Source organism: Battus philenor, unplaced genomic scaffold, assembly GCF_028537555.1.
Source record: "Battus philenor isolate CCGP_79_NKW_IND1 unplaced genomic scaffold, ilBatPhil1.0.hap1 SCAF_8, whole genome shotgun sequence".
Taxonomy (NCBI): Eukaryota; Metazoa; Arthropoda; class Insecta; order Lepidoptera; family Papilionidae; genus Battus; species Battus philenor.
In genome coordinates, this window is record NW_027181748.1 from 7909459 (window position 1) to 7934006 (window position 24548).

A 24548-nucleotide genomic window follows, 5' to 3' on the forward strand; every position below is an offset into this window, starting at 1 on the left:
CGAAGTCACAACACCGACTAATACAGCCCGGCGCTTTACAGAACTTTCGCCAACATAGTGAAGTGATTCCTAACTTTACGAATTTTTCCAAAATGAGAATATTTCTTTGCGCGCTGGTGCTGATTGCAGCCGGCGACATTCTTAACGCCTTGTTTTTACCGGTAAGTTATTATGATTCATATTACACGGTGTTAATAATAAAAAAACACGGAGAGTTTAATTTTTTTTTTTTTGGTATCCAATTTACTATCTTATTTATGCTTCACAAATTTTTTTAACAAAAAATACCATTTCAAAGTTTTCTAAAACAAATTATTGTTATGATTTTTATTTAATTATATTATACATGGTCTTTTTTTTTAAATATCATTTTTATTTTTATTTATTTTATTTAAAAGAAGTGTAAATATTCAAAAGTATTATTACAAACATTGACGTGAAATGCGCTAAAATAGTGAACACTAAGACATTATTACTGAAACTATTGTACAGAGTTATGGTCAATAAGCAAAATAAACATAGTTGTAACATTTGCTAATGTCTAGGTTTGAACTTAGTGTGTTCCGCTAATCGATCAATTACGTTCGCGGAACTCACCCCCTGGTACTTAACGATAAATCAGATTATAAAAAATATGTAGCCAAAGGTTAAATTTTAAACTATATTTTGAAATTGTATAATAGGTATACGACAATATTTTTCAACTATTTATATGTAATCTGTGGTAATATTTACCCTATATAATTAGGATTTATTTTCTTTAATATTGCGTAGAATTAATAACCGTGGCTTATACTGTTGTTTTATTTATTAAAATAATCTTTCAATTAATAATACGACTTTTTTCTTTCTCAGTAATGCAAAAGTATTTCCATATAATTAAAATATCAAACGCAATTCAATTCGTGCAGTCAGAATTGTACCCTAACGATATTTTTTCAATGATCATTATTAACATGGATTAATATATGAGCCAGTACCTTTACTAGTGGTCCACATCAATTAAACGTCTATAATGTATTTTTTATAAATAGTAATTATCATGTAATACCTAACCCAGTATTTTACTGTTTGTCTTCATAAACCCGTATTTTACTGGTGGTCTACGTAAGCCAGTATTTCACTAGTAAGTCTCTTCGTTTTTTGCTTACCCAATAAATATTAGGCTATCGCACAAAAAATTATAAGTATAGTAGGATTTATCATTACTTTCCTTCACGGTGTCCTGTACATGGAGCTATATGCTACGTAGAAATTTGATTTTTAAAACCATGCTTGCCTTGTTTGAGTAAATCATCTTTTAATACCTGGAGGCGCCTAGCCTGTGTTAGAAATTTTCGTCGTAAATAATAAAAACATAAAAATTGATTTTAATTTTTTATATTAACGCCTATTTTATATGTTACATATGGACAATAAATCACTAATTACTGAAATATATGCACTAATAAAATATTATGGACAATTTTTGTGGACCGATAATATTAATCGTGACTCCATATTGTAAATTTTTATATTAGAAAGTAAATATTCGAAGTATTGTACTCTAGTTAAAGTGGTCTGTGGTTACATGTTATATAACAATTAACAACTTAAGTTTCATTTCATAAGGATTTGTTACAAATAATTCGTCTAATGTTGATCGCAGCAGCTTAAAGACATTTATTATACATTGGGACAAATCTTGAGAACTTGATCGAACACGTAACTTCGTTTAACTGAAATTAATAATTAACATTTAATTTAAGCATTACTCTATTGAAAATAGTGTATCAACATATCGAGTAGCTTTATTTTTAGCGGAACCTAGTTTTAATTAAAATCCAAAATTTAGTTATAATTTAACGAAGTATATTGGACTATTTTTTAATTTGAATATTAATAAATTAAGTCGAAAGAAAATCTTGCAACGAAAAAACCTTTACTGATGTCTTGGATAAACTTGGATTTTAAACCATATCCTACCGTTTCTTTACTTGCACTTCAGTGGTTTTATAACTTTATTTTTATTTCTCTTCCTAGGCGACCTAGGTCTAGCAGACATTAGTGTTTAAGCATTAACGTGTTCCGTTTTCAGAACCTCGTAACCATCATAACTACTTGGCTAAAAACAGAAGGTTTTTGGCTTACTGCCTTTTACAGAATTCGCCATCCGCTTGGAGTTGGCAGCGTTTAGCCTAGACCACGTTTTTGAGTTCGAAGAATACCTTCGGAATTGAGTGCCTTGAGCGAACTCTTCGTAAAATCATCATGAATGCAAGGGCGTCGAGAGGGAATCTCAGCTTTGACTGTCACACAGGCGTTTAGCATTCCAATGAAGGGTGTCGGGGAGGACCAAACTTTGACTTGATTTATCGGTATTGTCGAGGTATAATTATTATCACTTAAGATACCGTTGGCGCTGGAAAAAGAAGTGGCAGAAGTAACTACACTTCCATTTATAATAAGAGATAAACTGCCGATGTGTGATGTTATCTCGTGGTAAAAGTTGAGAACGTGTTCGGTCACACGTCATTCGAATGTCTTATGGAAGATTGCTTTGTCCACATAGAGATCAATCGACGTACGGCAACGATATACCAGCAATATTTCCTCGATAATGTTTATAATCTGAAATAACAGTCCTTAAATAACTTGGCAACGCAAGCATAGATAATACACGGATCCTTTGTAGTCATTGTTAAAATTTAACAATAGCAAGTAGTAAAGGCGAATTTCTGTCAGACCTGTCATGAGTCCAATTAGCAATTGACATACCCTAGGTAAAAGGTAAAAGAATAGCGACGGTTAGACACAAGCAGCAGTGTGCACATAAACGAATGGCATGATCTAAATAACATACATAAGCTGTCAAGAAGTAATGTTTTGCCATGAAAGTACCAAAATAATCATTCGCAATATTTTTATCAATATTTCTCTTAATATCATCAGTAATAATTAAAATAACGTTCACGATGTTTCAACTACTTAAAGTCAATTTTAAGCTTTACTAGAAGAACCTTTTATATTTTCATGCAGACTTTTCATCGTAACGTTAAGAAAATAATATTTAGGCTAATTGTTTAGAAGATAGTAGTAATTAAGGTGTAATTGTAATATTATAAAAAAGGTGTAATAATAATTTAGCATTCATAGCAAATGTATTTTTCAAAACATCGTAGGTGCATTTTATGCGAATTATAATGTTTTAATGTAAATTTTAACCTTTTAACCTAAATATCGATGAATTATTTCGATTATTGTCAATATACAGAAATCGTGTCGTAGCTTTACAAGACAATGTTAAAAGGTTCGTTTAGGTAATTATTTTTATTCACGCTAACCCAAATAGAATCACATTCATGTTACTAGTTTTAAATACTGTTACATAACGGTGGCTTTTCATGTCATATTGTCGCAGTCTTTTTTATTTTAATTTAATCCGCTGTCATATTGTAGTACAAAGGTTCTGCTTAATGAATTCTATATAATGCACAGTTAAAACACCTACGAACTACGAGCGAAACTTCAAATTAATTCCTTTGTTTTCGTACTACCTCTTGCGTGAAAATTGCAAGACTGAATAATTGCAATCTAATATTATTTTTATTCATACTTAGCTATTGGTACGTATTTAAGAACAAAGTAGAGAGTTGAGAGTGCACACATCTGTGTAAAAACTACCTTCATTCTTTGTCTTTCAGTAAAATGTACAGTGCCACACACCACAATGTGACGTACATTTGTTTGTATGCGCTATTTGGCTGTCTGTATGATTTTTGTTTTCTAGATCAGAAAATAAAAGTTACATACATATTAATAAAAAATGGATAACCAAGAGTCAAATTGGGTAGTAAAAAAATACAATCATTATAGACGTGTAAGGTTTCACCAAATAGTAACAATAAGCGAGTATTTAAAAAAAATAAGTTTAATCCGACAATATATGTTCAGAAAATTAAGCTCAAGCTACTTGGAACATTATAAACAATGCAAAGTCCAACTATTACAAGGGATACATTGGTCAAATGGGCAATTGATAGGCAATACCATTGCAGAGACTTTTTCATTGACCAAATTAATTTATTAAGCAGTAAAGCGCATAGTTTTAGCAATAATTTAACAACCTATAAAGGCTTATTCTTATGACTCCTAAATCCCTATTTATGACTCCAGCCTCACCCATAACATTCATCGCTTTATTCATATTTTTAGAAATACAAATAGTACTAGCTACGATAGCTTTAGTACCAAGGTTATTAAGTATAATAGTATATATCTAGCTCCTATACTAGGCCACATCTTAAATCTGTGTGTAGAAAAAAGCGTTTTTCCTGACAAATTAATAATAAGCCACTGCTTAAAAAGGTAAAATAATCAAGACGATATGAACGACGAGATGATATAGGGCTGTAGCACTTATTCTTATTTTCGCTAAAATTTTTGAGAAAGTAATTAACGAACAACTTTTTACTTATTTGGAAAAGAGCAATATTCTCGAAATGCAGCAAAAAGGTTTCAGAAAAAATTAAAAATTTAACATAGCCGTCTACGAATTAATAAAAGAAATAATCCATTGTATAGATAAAAGGACGAACATTACGGCCCTGTTCGTGAATATGACAAAAGCTTTTCACCATAGCAAATTATTTAAAAAACTTGAAACATATGGAGTATGAGGAAATAATTTAATTTTTATTAAATCGTATCTAAGATGTAGGATGCAAATAATTAAGGCAGTGGTTGGGGCAGATCGCTCGTGCAGCAGACCGACGTTGGGGCCGAAAGACTTTCGCATGGCGACCTCTGCTGGTAGACGCGGCGTGGGTCGGCTTCCATCTAGGTGGACCGAACGACGTAATCGCTGGATGCGGGCAACACAAGCCTTGTAGTGACCGTCCACCGGCTCACATGAATACTGTAATTTCTGTATCTTTAATAAATATAATGACAATAATATCTACTGTCGAAAGACGTCCAAAGATTTTTAGATCACGTGCGATAGCATAAAAAAATCATAAATACCATTGTACAACTAACGTTATGACGACAGCAAGTCTAACGATTTATTACCACCTAACCCATATCAATAATAGAACGACCCATACGAATGCGACTAAAACAAGTTCAACAACAAATTTCCACAATACATTTTGTAGCGTTTAATAAAATTATACAACGGAAAACATAAAGCATTTTTTAGTCTTTTTTTAAGAACGTTACGCGCTAAATTTAGCTTTATTAAACTTAAATTTCTTAACTTTAAAATTCCTATTCAAAACTTGTATTGATAAAACTAGTATGTAAAAGCAGGCCTAGCTAATAAATAAAGTTTTAATTCGTTTTGACAATTTATCCTCTGTCTTCCGTATAAAATCCTTTATAAAAAAGCTAACTCATCACTTCTATTTGACGTATAAACTATCTTATTCACCGAGAGTGTATTTTATAGAATTGGCTATGAGAATATATAAACGAGTATTCTATAAATAACTATACCAAAACCGAATGGTGTAAGAACTTTTTGTCTACTCACGAAACTATTATTACGTTGGGTGGCTCGAACTGATAACCGACTAGTGCTCTCTCCTTATTCTATTATTTTGAAACATTCTTTAATGGTATATCGTCATTACTAATACAGAAATTAGAAAAAATTATTTCCACGAGTTCTTTATTTAAAAGAAAACAAAGATTTCTGTTTCTCTTTAAAAACCATTAACTGGTAATGTGCTAGAATTAGTATAATAATGTTAAAATGTAATAGTATGTTCAAGTTAGGAAAGCGCTTAAGTTATCAAAATAATAAAACTATTCGAAGGTCTCATTAATACCTACAAGGTGCTACAGCTTTATGAAGTCGTAATATTTTTTCAAGCAGAGACATCGAAGGAGATTATACTACGCCCTTCTCTCACCCTCATAACAGATCCTTAGCAAAAGATTCGTGCTGATCCGTGTAAAGTCGATGAGGAATTAGGCTAATGCATTAGGCATTAACAGATAAAAGTTCGGCATAATCTCTCCATTGTACCGTAACGGAAGGGCATGCCGTGTAGAATTTTTCAACGAGAAAAAAGGGAAGTATTCCTATAAACAACGTTTGCATAGAAAAAAAACTAGCCTATAATTGTCGTCTTAAATAACTCTGTAATGTAGAACATTACTTTATCATATTAAATACTATATTAGGTGATTACAGAAGCTAATATAGGCTGACTAGTTAACATTTTTATTCTTTTCACCAATTATTTGTAATGTCTGAGTAGTTATATCGATAAATATAATGTAATCTACCTATAAATGTAGTAATCAATATAGATATTGGTAGTGATCGGCACTAAAGTTGCGTTGCATGTAAAAGCTCAATGACGTAGTTGTTAATAAAATTTAAATCTTTCAAACTTATTCTGAGTCTGCTTTGAGTTGTAGATTTTTATCACTATCGCATACAGTACGCCAATATCGCCGTACTTCAACACGGCTTCACTTTTACTACATTTAACTTTTACTCGCAACGAGTGTAAGGGATTTTTCGGTGTTGTGTTAGTTCTACAAAATTATTAATCACTACCTAAGTTATTTTAGAATATTATAACAATACTAGTAACATTAACCATTTGAATATTTTATGCTCAATAGAAGTCATAACAAATTATTATGTACGCGAAACTTCAAGGAGCTTTGACTACTTGACGTAAACAAGTACCGAGTCGGCACGTATAGCTACAAAATTCTTTTTTTTTTGTTAGAAACTTTGTGTTTTTGCTGATGAATGTTACTCTTCGAATTCATAAAACACGGATATTTTTATATTTTTCTACCATTATTCAAATTGATACAAGTGTTTTGACGCGAGATTCTCGCTTTTATAAAATCATTATATGAATACATATATAAATTATGTTTATATTTCAATTTTAATTCAAGCGTTATTAAAAATGAATAATGCATTGTTTTAGTAGCTGTTACCGTGTCTAAAATAAAACTTTTTTTTTATTCATCAAGTAGTTTCTTAAAAATATAGATATTAGTTTGCATATATTGTCTATTGCAGAATATCTAAACTAGAAAATGTTAGTAACTTACACACTTGTTTCCGAAGTATGAAAACTTTTTTATGCATAATTTTAAAAATAACGACAAACTATATATCTAGATTAGGTTTTACTGATATCTTTTCTTTACATTTCCGAGTCATTGTAAAGCTGCTTCCTTCGGGATTAAAGCTTTTTATACGCCTATCATAGTATTATACGGTAGATGATTAGGGACGTTACATTTGAAGTCACTCAGCGGGCGGGATTAAATCTAGTGAAAGGCCTTATAGGACAGCCGTAAGTGAATAAAGGTGGCAAAGCAATAATAACCTATATGGACGTCGTACAATAAAATACAACAAAACACAGCTTTACATTTAATCTGACAAAATCAAAATAACAATAAAAATATTTTCTCAATTAGATAAAGATATAATTTTGTACAATTATAATAATTCCTGTACATTTCTGCCAAACGATGCAAGAGCCTACACGTGACTTGCTCGTGTGACCTCCTTTTAGAATATTTGAGAGTAGAAGGCTGGCTTTTAATTGTAATTATTATTTTAAGCTTATTCATATGAACTGTTAATAAAGTTTATGTAAAAAAATTAGGTGACGATTGATATAAATTTACATAAAAACTTTATTTAGTTATGGTAGATTTCGCCTTAAAAACATTAGATATTTTTAAAATGATCTTTTAAATAAAAAAAATTACTTCGAAAAACACTGTGCACCGTAGCCTGACCTTTAGAATTCAGTAATATAAATTTTGGTTAAAAACAAGTCAAATATGTGCTGTAGTAAAAATTACCATGATAATTCTTACTTGGTATAAAAATATTGATTAAATAAAATCCTTCGACAATATGTGACATTTTACTAACGGAAGTTCGACAGCAGGCCCCTGGATGCCAACCTACATCGTCGTAAATATGTCCAAAGTGACTACACGCTCGCCTTTTAAGTAGGTCTACATTGTACTGACATTATTTAGTTTACCAAACATGATTAAGCTATTTCGTTTTTTCTTCATCGATTTAGAAAACAAAAAATATTAATACGTTTTTTATAAGATAAAGATGGCGAGCTTATTTTTAACATAGCCCCAGATAATGTACACCTGAGAAAACAGGCCATCATTTTATAAGAAAAAAATATTAACATAATATATATTATATGATGATGCATATCAATTTTAACCTAAAAAACACTTTGTTTATTGGTTATTTTGTAATGATTCCTGATTGATACGAAAAGTAAAATTTTAAATAATTAAAAGAATTTAGATTTACTCTTCTAACTTTTTTATTACCTTCTGTTGAAATAATTTATTTTGTTTCAAACAGCTTTAAAGGAATTTCTATTAGTATGCTATATAGGGTAGAGAACTTGTTAGATAAGTCGTCAACTCCACCTTCGCGTCAAGCCTCTATGTCGGAACTACTTTGTGTAAGTGTCAGTCTATTTCTTTTTAAGAAAAGCAATTTTGAAGTCATATTATTTATTACTTGAGCTACATAACATCTTAATAAGAAATTCAAAATATTCTTCGGGCTTCTAAATTTAAACCAATAAAAAGGATTATTAATTACTTCTATCTATATTCAATTGATTCCAAATTAAGTATCTGAATACTTTATAAAGAATTCTTTGGTTTTAGAATTCAGTAACATCCAAAAGATAAATATTGCTTCAGACAATCCAATATACCGTACAACAGAATACAAAAATTTTAACATTTTAAAATTAAAAAAATAATTATTATTATAATATTTAAGAAATAGTTATTTAATTGTCGAATAATAATACTATTAAGGACACGAATTGATTATATTACGAACATCATAAATATCGCCCAGTATTTTATACACATTAAGGAAAATCATGCTAACCTGTCAATAAAAGATCTTTACTGATAATAAACATGTCAATATCCTCTTATTTGTAAGAAAAAATATTAGATAGAGTTTCCGACAAAGGAAATAACATTTAATGACATAACAATATTTCTTGGATATATTTGGTTTAAAAGACATCGCTTATATGTTGACATAATAATATATTTGGATCTGATTATTCGATACATTTATTGGGAACGGATTGTCTCCACTTAAAGTGGAATTGCTTCAGATACGTACATATGCGATTTTAAATAAGCTATGAAATATAAGTAGCTAATAATTTTAGTTGTGTTACTGTCATTTTTCTTTTTATCGTTGTTCTTTTAACATCTTTGTTGGTCTTATTTAATTAACAATCGTTAATTTACCCAAACGAGATAAAAAAAATTAAACTATACACTGCAAAATAAAAATAAAAACACAGAATTTGTCTCTGGCACGACGAAAACTTAGTTACTATATTTCTCGATTTTTATGTATTTACATAAATTTTGTTCTAGAGTTTCGAAATCGTATGTTTTAATAAATTAATCAATCGAAACCCTTTCCTTTCAAACGAAAGCATGAACCCATGTTACGGGATAAAGTGAAATTTACAAGCCCTGAAAGCTAAGAACCATGATAAATTAGATTACATGTACGTCCACGTTGGTAACGCGAATGACTAACTAATAAGTAAAGCTTCCGGTTTCAGCAAAGTTAAACTAAATAGTTCTGATCGATTTCAACAACTAAGTTTAGACTAATTATTATTTAAACAGTAAAGTCCGCACGAAAGCTTAATTGTTTTATATTTGAAATAAAATATAAAAGCTCTTTTATTTTTCACTTATTACGAAATCATAGTTGTATTCAAAGGTAACATAGAAACATGCATGCTATTCAAGCTATCTGTAACATTACGTTCTTGTACAAAAAAACAACAGAAATTGGTTTCAAAAAAATGTTATCTGTGTTTAAAAGTGAAATAAACTGTTACTTATCCAGATAATAAACCAATAGCGAAATAGTTCTCAAAGCATATAAGTAGTACTTGAATATGTCGATATATTTTTTAAACTGCTTTTTAGTTATTTTAAGTCAGTTGATTCGGATAAAATTTAAAATAAAACGCATTTGTGTCTTCTTTGATCTTGTAAATATTGATTACAAAAAAAATACCAAGTAATTGAACATCATTTAAGTCGTAAGACGTCCACAGCTGAACATGTTTAAGCTAAATAATTTTGAGGTTCATTTTTATTTTTATGTTAATGAAGAGGGAAGATTGTCAGTTCTATTGGAACCGAATTTATTTCTTAAATACTGTGCGAATTATAAGTGTTGTGAAAGCAATATTTTTATTGAGCAGTGGTAGCCCAGCGGTAAGGACGGAGATCGCAGGTTGCAAGTTCGCTTCCCCGGTTACAATCTTACGTAATTCACATTTAGTGCATTCATTAAATAGGATTTCCACTGTTCACAAACAAGTATATAGAGGATTGGCAGCCGAAATGCCCTCTGCATGCCATAATGTCATACTCCGATCGCCATGAGACCTGCCAAGCGTGGCGAATATGTTATGTCCCCCCATAGATAACTTTAGGAGACGCTTTTACCTTGCAGCGGGAGTCGTGAAACGTCGACGAAGCTATATTTAAATCTATAAATTAGGTTATTATTTATTAGTTAAATAAATTATTATATTTATTTTTATTACCTGTAATTACAGTCAATAACTTTTGGTAGTGCAGAAGTATGTCATGGCAGCTAGTGTGTTAATGACTGATCATTGTATACCTAAAGCAGGAACTTTGTGATGTATTTAATGATCAATAAGAGTTTGAAATGATGGATAGGATTTGAAAAAAAATAACAAAACTCTGTTAACCATTTTTCTGTACTTATTTCTTTGCAATCAAAAGAAACATAAATAATCTTCATTATTCATTTATCAAGACCTGGGCCTGGTTAAGTGCTGGCTGCTTCCTACAGATCCTATAGGAACTTTCCTACACCTGTGAACGTGCAACGGCTGAATTCATACTGATGATGTTTTTAATTTTAGTATTTCTAATTTAATTTAATCTTAGTATTTCTCTCGTATTTGCAAAAGCTCGCGGCGAACATAATCTTTTACCATCACATTAGCCATTCGTTTGCTCTTTCTGTATTTCATGCGTAAGACTCACATATGTATATCCAGTAGCATGTCGATGAACGTCGTCGATATATTTATTTAAACTGTACCTAAAAATATTTTGTTTGTTTTTAGAGCATGGACTACCCTCGGCAGCAGAGCTTTGCGCCAGCACTGTCATGGTTCCCAAGAGACCGTCGTGTGCCCGAACCTGCCCATAGAGTTATAGATCCAGCAGATGGTACAATTGTTTTAAATAAATAAATTTAGTCGAATTAGGTAACAGGTCAAAAATAGGCAAGACCTCTGAATTATCTACCGTTATATATCTAATTATTCTTGTATTTTAATGTACAAAAATATTTTAAAATCGTGTTAAATATTTAGTCACCAATTAATTTGTATCACATAATTATTAAATGTTTATTTATTCAATAAATTAAAATAAATAACTCAACCGTATCTACAATAAACTAATCCCGTAGCTTTTTTCGACTCATTTGGAGATAAATTGTTAAAGGTTGAAATTTTACTGAAAAAATTATTCTTTTTGTACGACCAAAAATTGTCATAGATTTTTTTGTATTATATTTTAGCTAAAACTCTTCGGCTATTCTAAAGTAAATCGTAATTATGATTTTAAAAAGGGTCTCAAAAATATATTCATTGCAGTCGATATACGAATATCAAATAATTTACACAAAAGCCTGACAGCCGGACAGGAACTAGCTTATGTATTCCTTTGTGGTTTCACACGTTTATCTGCTCGTGACATTAGAAACACTACCCTTATTCATTATGCAAAGTACGCGTAATGCTAAAGAGTATATAAATGTAGAGCGTGCGTTAATATTAACCTATAGGCGTCGATTTAAATCAGATATTATTCATACTAATTTATTGTACAAAAGTAATCATCAATTACTTGAACATGATCATTATGAAAAATTATCCGTTTGCTTTAATAAGGCAACTAACCATCATTTCACGCCGGCCAAGACTATTTTTATTTAGCTAGGCCAGCTGGTAACAATAAATAATAGGTGCCATATAATAAAAAAAAATCTAAACAAATTCAAATATTTCGATGTAGCTTTTTTTGTCAACAGACTGTTTTCTGGTTACTTCCGATGAAGGAGAAATGTTTTATAAATCACCTTCGAATGAACCGTCCGTGTGTGGAATATACATGATAGCTGAACCTGACATGAAAATCCAGGTCACTTTCAATTATATGGACGTACCTTGCGACAATGGAGGACTAGTTGCGGTAAAATCCACATTTTATATTTATTTAACCCTAGATTTAACAGACTAACTTCGGAGAAAAAAATATTTTCCACAATCCAAAAAAATTGTATTACTGGTACTAGAATGAACACTCAATTTACTTATTTAAGTTCTTGGTAATAAATAACGATTATAATGTAAAATCTCTATATTCCTTTATACATTCTTTGTAATTATTTATGCTATAAGCTTTTTCTGTTCCAGTATAAAAGACAGGTTTGTATGGGAAAAGAAAAATCTCGGGTTTTCAATATTTTCTTCGCAGTTCTGTAAATTTTTTTTATCCACTACAAAAACTGGAGCCGTTGTCTAATTTTGCGCTTATGGACACATTTGGCAATTCAATTGTATTTATAAAAAATTAGTAGTTTGGAATATAGAGATTTAGATGAAACGGTGAAACATTTTTCGTCAATAATACGACATTTCACCAATAGACGAAAAATATACACATCACCTGACGTTTTTTTTTAATCTATGTAATGGTAAGTTTGTTACGTTTCAACTTTGGAAGGTTATCGTGAATTTCCGCTGAAATTGTACACAAACATTAAGAACACATTCACTTCGGATATAATAGCTTTACTTCAATAAAGAATCTTTGTGATCCTCTTTGTAATATAAAAGTGGATGATGCTTTCCACAGATCTTTTTGAATCAGTTTATCCGCTAAGGTATTGTATAAACTATTATTATTAACGATAGAAAATCTGCAGAAGCGTATATATAGTACAAAAGTAATATTAGTTTTCATTAGTATAATGAAATGGATTTAAAAAATTTTAATGCATCAAAACAACAAATTTTCGCTTTAATTTATTCAGATGAAGCCTAAGTTAAAGAATAAAAAAGTTACATTATTAAGTTTTATTTTTATTAAAAATCTATGTATTACAAAATATTTTTCTAGGCAATTTCTTCTACAGCTTACTTTTATTAATAATCCAAATTGAATGGTTGTTTGCGAACATTCTTTGAAACACTGCGAATAACAAAATATTATTTTCTGCTCCTAAAATTTACGGTTAAAATCTATTATTACGTCTTTTCACTTAATTCTCGTAAAAGCGATATCTTTAGACCACGTAGAGATGGAAATAACAATATTTATTATTGCCAGCAGGAAGTGTTTAACATTTCAAATAGAAGTGTTCTTGATTACGTTATAAATACGCTCGCGTCTACGTCTCACACATACAAATAGTTAATTTACTCTCTTCATATTCATTCATAATAAAGTTAAAAGTCCAATTTGAGTTGATTTTATATTAATTAAGCTTAAATATTGCAATTAATGTTTAATTACATCTAATTTTTATTTTGGTTGTTACGTATTGTTCAATTACGAGAGTCAGTAGCTCTTAATCTGATGTTGATTTTATAAATTTGTATTTTGTAAATTCAATTATTACTATATTTACTTCCAATCCGTAGTGATAGTAAGTCGCCACAATTATTAAAGTTATAGGATTACTAACAAATCTCTTTATTTTAGATTATTAACGGTAAATCTTTGTAGCTAATGGCTAGAGTATAAAATTGATGATAACCATGTTTCTATGATTTAAATTAAAATTTTATTTTTGACATTGTATCTAAATATAAATTGGTTTTATTTATCTGTAAAGTATTGACATGTTTTTAATATGCAGAAATCGGTGCTAAATTTTACATCATCATTATAATTTCACGAAGTTCATTGCCAGACATAGGCCCCTCTCATAGATTTCTAATACGACATAATGAAAATAGCCTTCAACCAGCGTCTTCCGACGGGCTTAACAATATCGTTTACCTCTCTTCTGTATAGACTGTGGTATCTACTCAAGAAATTAATAGATAATAATATTCCAGTGGGTTGATGGATGGGAATTGAATGGTCAAGTGTGGCCAGCAGATGCCTGGGACGACGATCGCGTGGTCGAGTTCTGTGATAGACGTCCGCAGCGTAAATTGACTTCCAGGCAAAACGCTGCTCTCATTCAGTACCGAGTACCGGCCAGGGGAAAAGGTTTTGCAGTCACTATAAGACATCTTAAAAATACAAAACGTGAGTATTAATGCAATATATTTAATACTCTATTAATATAAGAGATTTGCTTCTATGTATTGACTCATCACGAAATCTCTGTAACCACAAAGAACAGAAACCAAGAAATTGAAAGCAATATTCCTTTCGTCGAGTAGACGTCCGGCATTTATTAAAAATGTGCATATTTTCAAAGTATTCTTCTTACAAGTAATTAATATATTCTATTTTTCTGTATATTTTACAACACGCAAAATGGACCGGAGATAGCTAGTTATTCATAAACTCCTTGTTATGATATAAATACTGTTATTTATTTACTGCATGTTCTGCTTTCATTATTGTTTTGCTTATAGATTCTTTAACGTTTGGTAATTTTAATGTGAACCAACTGTGGACCAGCTATTATCTACTTTAGCTTGTATATGAGCTATTTAGGTCATCCTCCAAATTTAGATAGTGAACTTGGAAGGAGTTCTGATATAGCTCTATACAGATCTAACCCATGCTGTGGCTTTTGTCTAATGAAAGTGGAGATATCATAATAGTGTTGCCACATTTATTAAAGTTGTAACTTAAAACAATAAAATTTAAGCAGTGGTAGTCTAGCGGTTAGAATTGAGAGATGCAATCGTAGATCGACACTTCGATAACAGAGGTAGAATCTCATATAATTGACACTTTGTGCAATAATTACATAGAATTGCCGCTGCTTACGAAATTCCTGAGGATGGGCATCAGCGTTCTTTGCGTACCATAATACCACACGCGATCGCCAACCCGTCTATCAAGCATGGCGATTAAAGAATCCCGTACATATCATTGAGGGAGGTCTAAGGCTTGTAGTGGGCATTTATGGCTGAAACGACGACTGCGACAACGAAATACATGACAAGTGGAAAATTAAATTTTTACTGTTTTTAATTGTATTTAGTTTTTTTATAAGATTGAAGAGAAAGTATTACTTATTACATTAATCCATATTATAAAAAATATGTGAATTAAAGTAAAAAAGCTGCAAACAAAAGGTGAATTAATTTTATTTAAAATTGAAAACATTATTTAACAAAATAAATACCATCGTTAACTCTAAATACATACACAAAGTATTATTGAAATAACTATGAGCACCTTAATTATTTAACCAAAAAAGGTTTTCTTCTAATAACTTGATATTCTTTTTAGTTATTTCATGTGTTTATTATCATTATCACAAGTGTTTTACGAAACATCGTAATTGTCGATGTCTGGAGTAAGATATTACTCTTAAACGAAACGTTATTATTATGTAAATTATATTTTCGATTCAATCCGAAGAGCATCGGTTAAGTTGTAAAACTTGTAATAATACGTTAATTTTAAATTATTAAAAAGTTCATATCACACTCAATATCGGATTTCCAGTTTTTTTTTTCAGATTTTTTATAAATTATCTGTGTATAAATAAATTAATTAAATAAAAGTCGAGTTACAATTTGCAATTAAATACTTTATACATTTTTTTTGACTGACAGCTTAAGTAGCTTTTTTACTTGATTGGAGTTTGCGTGGTGCTGAGTATACTACCTGTTCATGTTTTGTTGTTCTTTGAGTGATTTCTTTATTGAGTCATGGTCGTTCAGTCATCCAGAAAGTCGAGAACTTGTCTCGATCTCAAGACGCTGCAACTGTTAAAAGTTCCCGGAGGGCTTGCTTTGTTGGTGGTGCCTAAACTATTACACGTATTTGGGTGTGAAGCGGCAAAGTCAAAATAATGCTCAGAAGTTAGATTAATAAAAAAGGTTATTGTTAGTACTTCAGGATCTCCACGGAGATCTTCATTGCGCATGTACCGTGGTGCTCCCGAGGCCTTACCTCATGAATCTATGATTTAAAAAAATATTTTGCTTCTTTCATGGTTCGGTGATCTAAGTGAAAAATTAAATCACATAAAATTGTAAAGGCTATTTATGGTTTTTACTTAAATAGTATGAATTTATCTTAAGTGTTGTTAAGGTCTTCAAAAGACACTGGACAAAGGCCGCTTCCGACCGGTCTTATCAAAAGTATATACTTCCACGGGAGGCCAACAACCGTGGACATCCTCTAACTAAAATGACGACAATGTTTACTGGTAAAGAAAATAATATCAAGTTGTAATCACATAAATGAGATGACAATAATTCTGAAAATAAATTAATACTTACTCTGTTTATTGTTGTTTTATTGTAATATGATACGTATCTATAAATATTAAGCAAGATCTATCATAATTTTATTCCATTCTACCCGAATCCAATACAAAATACGTAGCGAATTTGGCCATAACCATTGAGAAATCTCATATACATTTGAGATTTTATAAAATTACTTTGTATAACAAACAGTTATATTTTTAGCATGCAATGTAATTGTGTTTGGATCTGAGGGTGTGTACACTCTGCGAAACCATGGCGAGACTGGAAATTGTTCGCTGCTGGCAATATCGCCTGCGATCGTTCGGATATTGGATCTCGACGTCGGACAATCTATAAAAAAGGGCCCGCTGAGTCTTGAGACTGGAACCATTCGTCGGGTAAGTCTTGTTATTGATTATTATTGGTTATTATAGGTTTTCACTTATCATTACTAAGTGAGAAAAGTTTATATTAATTATCACAAAATTCTCAAATTAATATAATACGAAATACAGTTTTTACAAAATTTGGATTGTCTTAAAACTTATGTTAATTATATTGCAAATGTTATAGACTTTATATATATATATATATATATATATATATATATATATATATATATATATATATATATATATATATATATACACTACCTTATCTTATTTTTATGATAATTTTTTTTTCAAAGCTGTCTCGTTTAAAACTGCTTCTTGTCAAATTTTTAAGCTAATTTCTAGTTACAATTACTATTTTGATTCATTAAAGATTGAACATTTTTTAGTTACATATATAGTGAATCACAAAAAATATTTTTAAAACATTTATGTTGAATTAAAGCGATTTAGCAACATTGAAACCATTTAAAATTATTACTAATTAGCCGTAATTTATTTATCCACGTAACATGTCCGCGAGTCTTTCGTACCTTGAACCTTCGAAATATTTGTTTTCAATGTCAAGTGGCAGTCCATCTTGATTTTTAATCTTTTTAAAATAATATTATTATAACTAACATACTATTTCCATATTTTCTTTAATCAAATTTGCATAATCCATAATTCTAATTACTTAAATTTCACAGCAAATAATTAGGAAGAACATTCGAGCAAGTTTTTTTAATGACATTCGATTTTATACACATTTTTTTTATTTCAATCATTATTTCTTCTATACCTACAGAAGGAGAAAAGGCGATTAAATTATGGCAAAAAGTAATTAACCGATTTTAAAATAATAATAATGATGTATTAAATATAATGAATTTGAATGAATAATGAATTTAAAACACACCGTACTTAGTTGAAACATTTAAATGTTAATATTCCTTTACGTAATTAACATTATAATAACACATGGGTGGGTAATCAAAACTTCTCATCAAAATCTATTCAAACTATCCGTCTAATTATAGAAGCACGCCTTTGTTCAAAATGTAGTGAACTAGATAGTAACGGTTTTAGCCGATAGCGTAGCTTAATAGGGGTGAATGTGCGAACAACAGCTCTTCTTGTTAACCCTATTTTGTAATGCATATGTACCTTGTCTTATCTGTAAGTAGATTTACAACAGCTTATTTTTTGTAAAAAAAAAACAATTCTCATGTTTACAATCTCTGAACCCCATCAAGGAATAAATGATTTAAAAAAAAAAAACATAAACATACACGTTGTTGTCAGGTTAACACTTAGACGTATCCAAAAGTGACTACTGGATAACTACGTCGAGTTAGTCACTTACCTTCACCAATATGACAAACGACAGTACATCTCAAACACTATAAAGTACATTATAAAAGAAAGTTTGTTGGGAAGATTAAGTATCAACCTAGAACGTGAAGACAAATTGAATTATTTTTTATAGTAAAGCTTCATCAAATGTCAAATTAATTACGAATACGAAAAGATGACTTTTATGAATTACTATCTTTTCGGAGACGTCGTACCGTTTTCGTACTGAAAGTTATTACCGTATCATAGTTCAATTGTAAAACTAACTAACTAAAAAAAACCTTTTTTTTTTAATTGAGACTATACGTTAAAGGTCTCAAGAACAAACAACTATAATTTTAAAAATTATTTTTCTTTTTCGTATACTGCAATACTTTAGTATAAAGTTATAATATCCTCAGTGGCAGATTTATGTTTTTAAATACAATTATTCCAAAAAGTAATAAATGGTGCTGGAGGAGTAACCGTTGGAAACACTGACCGTGCGGATTTACCAGACACGATGTTGCACTGGCCGAGCAAGCATCGCGTGTTCGCCGACGAGGCATTATTTAAGAATTATGATTCTTGCGTAACTGTTCGTCGTAAATATTATTCACACTTAGGTATTCGACGAATAAGTCGTGGAATGAGTCGAAATTTAATCCTTTCCTGGGTGCAACGATTTCATGTAACTGCTTTTTTTTGGCTATGAACACCCCACGGCCAGGGTCCAGTCAATCTACAAGGACTTCCGAAAAAATTTAACTAGTTCAAAGCAGTTTTGTGAAAATCTACCACTTTCAAAACGGAAAAGAGCAAGACTGGAGGGTCCAACAGCGATTATTCATGAAATTTCAAAAAAGGATCTGAAGTTCCATTCTTAATTCAAATTTAAAACAGTAATATTACATAAAATTTAAATTGATATTAACTGTAAAAAAATGACTTTATTTCATACTAAAATTTTTATCAAATAATGTTGGAGCGTTTTTCACTTTATATCCCATTGTTTTAAGCAACGAGAGTCATTTTCGCTTAAACGGCCACGTCAATAACAAAATTTTCCCTTTACTGGTCCAAGAAATCACACCCTCAAATAAAACATAAAAATCATTGCATTTCCTCAGGGTCACTATTTGGTGAGCCTTTACACCAAAAGGGATAATTGGACCATCTTTGCATCGAAACTGCTCCTGGCTATGCGACGAATATCAACAGTAGGAATTATCGCACGATTTCAGACGTTTTATTTATAATTTAAGTGATATAAATTTAAGCGAATTTTTGTGATTGACATCAAATATATGGCAGATAGCACAGGTTTTTTTAATTTTCTCAGTGCTTTGTAACAGAAAACAGAATGTATTCTCTCCATAAGATTCTTCCACGTGCCTTAACGAATATTTGTAAAATAGGTTGACCTAATTGATCTAGGCATTCTGGAATTTTACGTTTAGCAACACATTTAAGCATTTCCTTTTTAATTACATGGATAAATTTTTAACACAAAACAATTTCTCATTCTCAAAGAACAACTCAAACAATAGAACGAAAGTCTTAATACCCAGAAAAATTCAGCGACCAACTTGTGAGTAACAATCACAATACTAAAGTAATAAATGAAATTTTGCCATTTCCGATTAAATAAAACAGTTTATTGTGGTTTCCTCTAGTTACGTCTAAAAATTGAGCACAGACATAAAAGGGTCTGATTGACGAGGGTACAAATATTCGTAGAATATTTCCGCAATACTATGGCTATGGAAAACGAATGGAGAAGTTTTGGGTCTTGTTATTGGGGACGTGGAAAACCATATGAGTTCTAAAAATTAAAAGTTAAAACTGTTTCTTTAATCAAATTGTTGGAATGGCTTTGGATATTCAAACAATTCGCTTTAATGAAGTTAGATGGTAGGGAGAAAACAAAAATAATTGGACAATTTAAACAATATTCATTTATTACAGTATAACAATATTTCAAAGTATTTTAAGTTTTACCAACTTTAAGGAATGGTTTCTTATTTGTATGTGGCTGTTTGTTATTTTAAATAATACTGCAAATGATCTGTCTTGTATCATTTGCTAAGAATAATTCACATGTTAATAAACATAATAAAATAGATACACAGTTTATTCTCGATTTTAGTCAATAGATTGCTCTAGCAGTAAATGCTGGCCTATTTTGACATATCCTAACGTCATATGGGAATCATATAACTTTGTTGCGTTAATAATTTTATTATGGCATCATATACTTTAAAGATGTATGAACACGTCTGATTTTTCTTTTTTATTTAAAGATAATGATAATTAAACCTAATAGCAAGTTAAAAATATTTATGAATACGCCCTTTCTAAGTAAATTATTTCCTGATAACGATGTGATAACAAAATGATATGTAAATGAATTAGTTCAATTTTCCCTATTTATTATCCTAAAATTTATTTAATCATACAAATTGCTTAAAATGTCAATTTATATCATATTAACTTTTCAATTCATCGTGACTTAAGCTTTGTGATGTTAAAAGTACATTTTGTTTGATGTACATGAATGGATATTGAATTGGAAACTCATTTCTTTGATAAAAAGGTAAGACATGCTGTAAAATATCTTTCAACAAGTCTTACCTTTAACGTAATAAAATATTTATTTAATTACAAAGGGCATGGTAATAAAAACATTTTATTCAATGAGTTTTCCAAATATACACTCTAAATGATTTAATATTTAATCTAAGAGCTAACAATATATAAAATTATTTGTAACAAAAAAACTTTATAGTAACAAAGGTTAATGTTAACACAGTGAAAAATAAAAGACAAAATACTGTCGCCTTTAAAATTTCAGTTGAATTTTATAATTATATAAATTTTACTTTATGATATATATTTATTAAAACAATATTAAAGAAAAAAGAGAACCTTGGTGATATAATATTTATTTTTGAAAATAAACTAGATAAAAATACATGATTAACCCACAGAGTAATTGTGAAACATATAATGTATTTACACAAAAGAATGAACTAAATTTATTTTATGTCAATTATATCGACAGAAGTATGATTTTTTTTGAAGATTCCTCGTCCGACCTCCTTGCAGACATCAGTTTTGTGATAAGTTGCCCCATCTGCTGAAGGAATCAATTCATATAGTCCTTAAAGGTTATAAGAAATTATTTAAAAAACAAAATTAAGCTTTACTATGACCCACCCTTTATAATGAACTGGTGGGTACTATCTTAAAGAGGTACGGACGAGGAATAACAGGCTAATGTTGGCTTCGCTCCAAAATGTTTTTGCGCTTTACGGTGTTTTTACATTATGAATCTTATTATAAAACATGAACTAATTTAAATACAGAATACTTTCTTTATTATTAGTGGTGAGATAATCGTATTCGTATCAATCAAAGCTTAAGTTAATTATTACTATCTTCATTAAAATTGTATTGTAAAATAGTTATTAAATGAAGAAAAAGTTAGTAAATAATAAATTTTAAAATATTAAAAAAAACATTTGCTTGTTATAGAAAGCGCTTTTACAACGAAATAAAATCCTGAATTTCGAGATTGATCCATTTAATATTTTGATGTGTTGATTACAACAGAGTTCATTAAATTTCGGGAACGCTACATTTTATTTCTGGTTTATTAAATAAAGGCAATTACTTTAGACTGCCTCATAGGGAATATAATTTAGTATCGTAAATATTTCGGGATCAATAAATGTCGAGAATCGAATGAATAGCTGTAAACTCTTGAATGTTTTCAAATACCAGGATCAAGAATCCGCCTTTATAACTTCATATCTAAATTACATAATTGCATCACGTGCCCGATTAGGTGATATATACCTATTAAAATTTTTAAGTATCTAAATAGGTTTTATTTTTGGTATACCGTTTTCAGCATTTCAATGTTAATATTTTATTTACACTATTTAATCGTTCACATACTCATTAGAAACATTAATAATGACAGTTAGTACCATTATTTATCACATCCAAATTATTTCGTAACCTTAATTATGTACATTTAAATTTCAATAAAAGTGTATGTTTGTGTGTGTAGTGCACAAAGCGAGGGTTATCTGATTATGTGGAGATTGGCGGCAGCAGTGGCCTGGATCACACCAAAATGGAGGTACTTGAAAGTGTCTGCGGACTTGACTCTAATGAAGGTTAGTAAAATTAATGAAGAAGATTTTGTGAAATCATTCTCATTTTAGATTTATTATGGTCGTTAATATCTTTTTGTTTTTTGTTTCATTGTAAAACAAAGTGACAAAGTATAGACAAAAGATTTTTTTACGCTAACAAAACTCAAAGGTTTTTCAGAACCTCCAGTTCGAGCCGTATCATTATTTATTTCAACAGACTGGTTAGCTAATCAACTTCCTTGATTCATTATCAACTTACTCGAAATGGATTTAGCATTCGTATTCGGCGCAAGACAATAGAAGAGTTGCTATTATCGGATTGTAAAAAGAACTTTTTAAACTAACCTTACTAACACTTTAGCGTTAGCGCTAGGTGAAGTTACAGAACAAACTCCAGTAGTACTTCTATCGTTTAAAGAGGGTAATATGCATTAAACCTTAACATTTATTGTAAACGAAATGTCTTCGTAAACCAATGAATGAATATATTGCAACTATGTTTTATATGTACTAACAATGAATATAATTTTCATTTTCATTTTACTGACAACTAAAATATTTAATAAATATTTTTTCGAATAAAAAATAGTAAATTCAGTGAATTCGAAATGATTAGATTTATATCTAAAGTACGAATTGAGAGTGAAGAGTCATCTGCTAAAAAAATTTAAATCTTCATGGTCCGTACTTCATCCAAGAAGCTGTCGGCATTGACACGATAAGGTAGATGTGAATAGGTATTACGTGCCAAGAGATGATTGATGGTAAAGAGCTTTTTAAAAGGAAACTTGCTTTCCTTTATAACCTATTCAGTCACTAGTATTAATATGTTTAGACTTATATTGTTTTTTTTTAATAATATCATCCAGGATTAAGTGTTATGATACATTTTTAAAAAATTCTTTATAAATGTCTCCAAATAATTCATTTACTATAATATATTGACTTCCGAAAATATTTATATTTACGATATATTAATACCATAAATACAAACATACACGCAAAACATTACAGCAAATCTTAAAACTAGTGAAAACATATTTGTTAAAAAATTATTTTGTGCATATAAAACGTGTCAACGTTCATACAAGTTAGATATAAATGTTCTACATATAAGTATAAAATAGACATTTATTTTATAAGGTGGCGTTATTTTACCAATGCAACGTACATCAAATAACTAAAATAAATAAAAGAATATCTCACAAGGCATTTTACTTAACTCGTATTACAGGTCAACGACCCGCTTACATCGCATGCGAAGATACCGTCGTTCGTTTAGTGTCCAGTGGGCTATATAAAAACTCTGTGACGCTCGCCTTCGGCCCCTTGCCACTCGAGCACATCGAACACGCCGATTTGATTTGCGAAATAAACGACATCTAAAGTGAAATCAACCAAAAGTTACACCCCATGTATACCGTTTATGACTACGAAAAAAATTTACGATACCAAGTTTTCTAATAATTTATTTGTTTCATAGTGAAAGTAGAGCAAAATTAATGTTATCCTATCGATTACATAAAAACAAACAAAAATGCATATTTTAAACATAGTTACGATAAAAATATAAAAAATAGAATAGGCACAATATTTTAGGTTACTTTTTTTCTCAGATTGGAGTAGTGGATACATGTTCTCGTTGATTAACTATTTTAATTGTTTATTCAGTCAGTATCTATATTATAAACCTAGTGACAAAGCTTCAGAACAGTAGATATAGAAGACAAATAAGTCCTGGCTTCGCATAATTTAAAAGAAATCAAAGGTATCACATTACATAAAAGAGTTTTATGTTACATTAAATGTCTCCAACTTGTAGCATACACGTGAATTCTAGTCAAAGTGTTAAGGTGAACTATTTTATTACGTTATAAGAAACCAATAAACCTGTAGTACTTATCATCAAATGTTTTATTTAACAGAAGAATGTTTAAATAACCTATTAATTTTTTATATATTTCCAAGTAATAGATGAATAATAATGTATGAACAAAATTAGCCAAAATTAAAAATAATACATACTTTAAAACGATGGCTAGGCTCTCCGTTTTCTTTTTACGAATTACATATATTTGAAATATTTATGTATTGCTATTGATGGCCAATTCCAAAATATCGAAATAGATCTATTGGGGACGCCTCTGTCCTGCGGT

At 30.0% G+C, this 24548-nt stretch overlaps 1 protein-coding gene across 1 annotated transcript; it reads left to right on the top strand.

The window, feature by feature from the left end:
- On the top strand, positions 1-24098 carry LOC137931708 (corticotropin-releasing factor-binding protein). Its single transcript, XM_068775198.1, has 7 exons — positions 1-161; positions 11181-11286; positions 12155-12315; positions 14190-14385; positions 16743-16918; positions 22305-22413; positions 23627-24098. The coding sequence occupies exons 1-7, from the start codon at positions 93-95 to the stop codon at positions 23776-23778; spliced, it is 969 nt and encodes a 322-aa protein (XP_068631299.1). The 5' UTR covers positions 1-92; the 3' UTR covers positions 23779-24098.
- Positions 24099-24548: the final 450 nt, after the last annotated feature.

Coding starts and splice junctions, on each gene's coding strand:
- LOC137931708 (XM_068775198.1), top strand. CDS start 93: ATGAGAATATTTCTTTGCGCGCTGGTGCTGATTGCAGCCGGCGACATT. Junction 162..11,180: donor TTAACGCCTTGTTTTTACCG/GTAAGTTATTAT, acceptor GTTTGTTTTTAG/AGCATGGACTACCCTCGGCA. Junction 12,316..14,189: donor ACAATGGAGGACTAGTTGCG/GTAAAATCCACA, acceptor ATAATATTCCAG/TGGGTTGATGGATGGGAATT.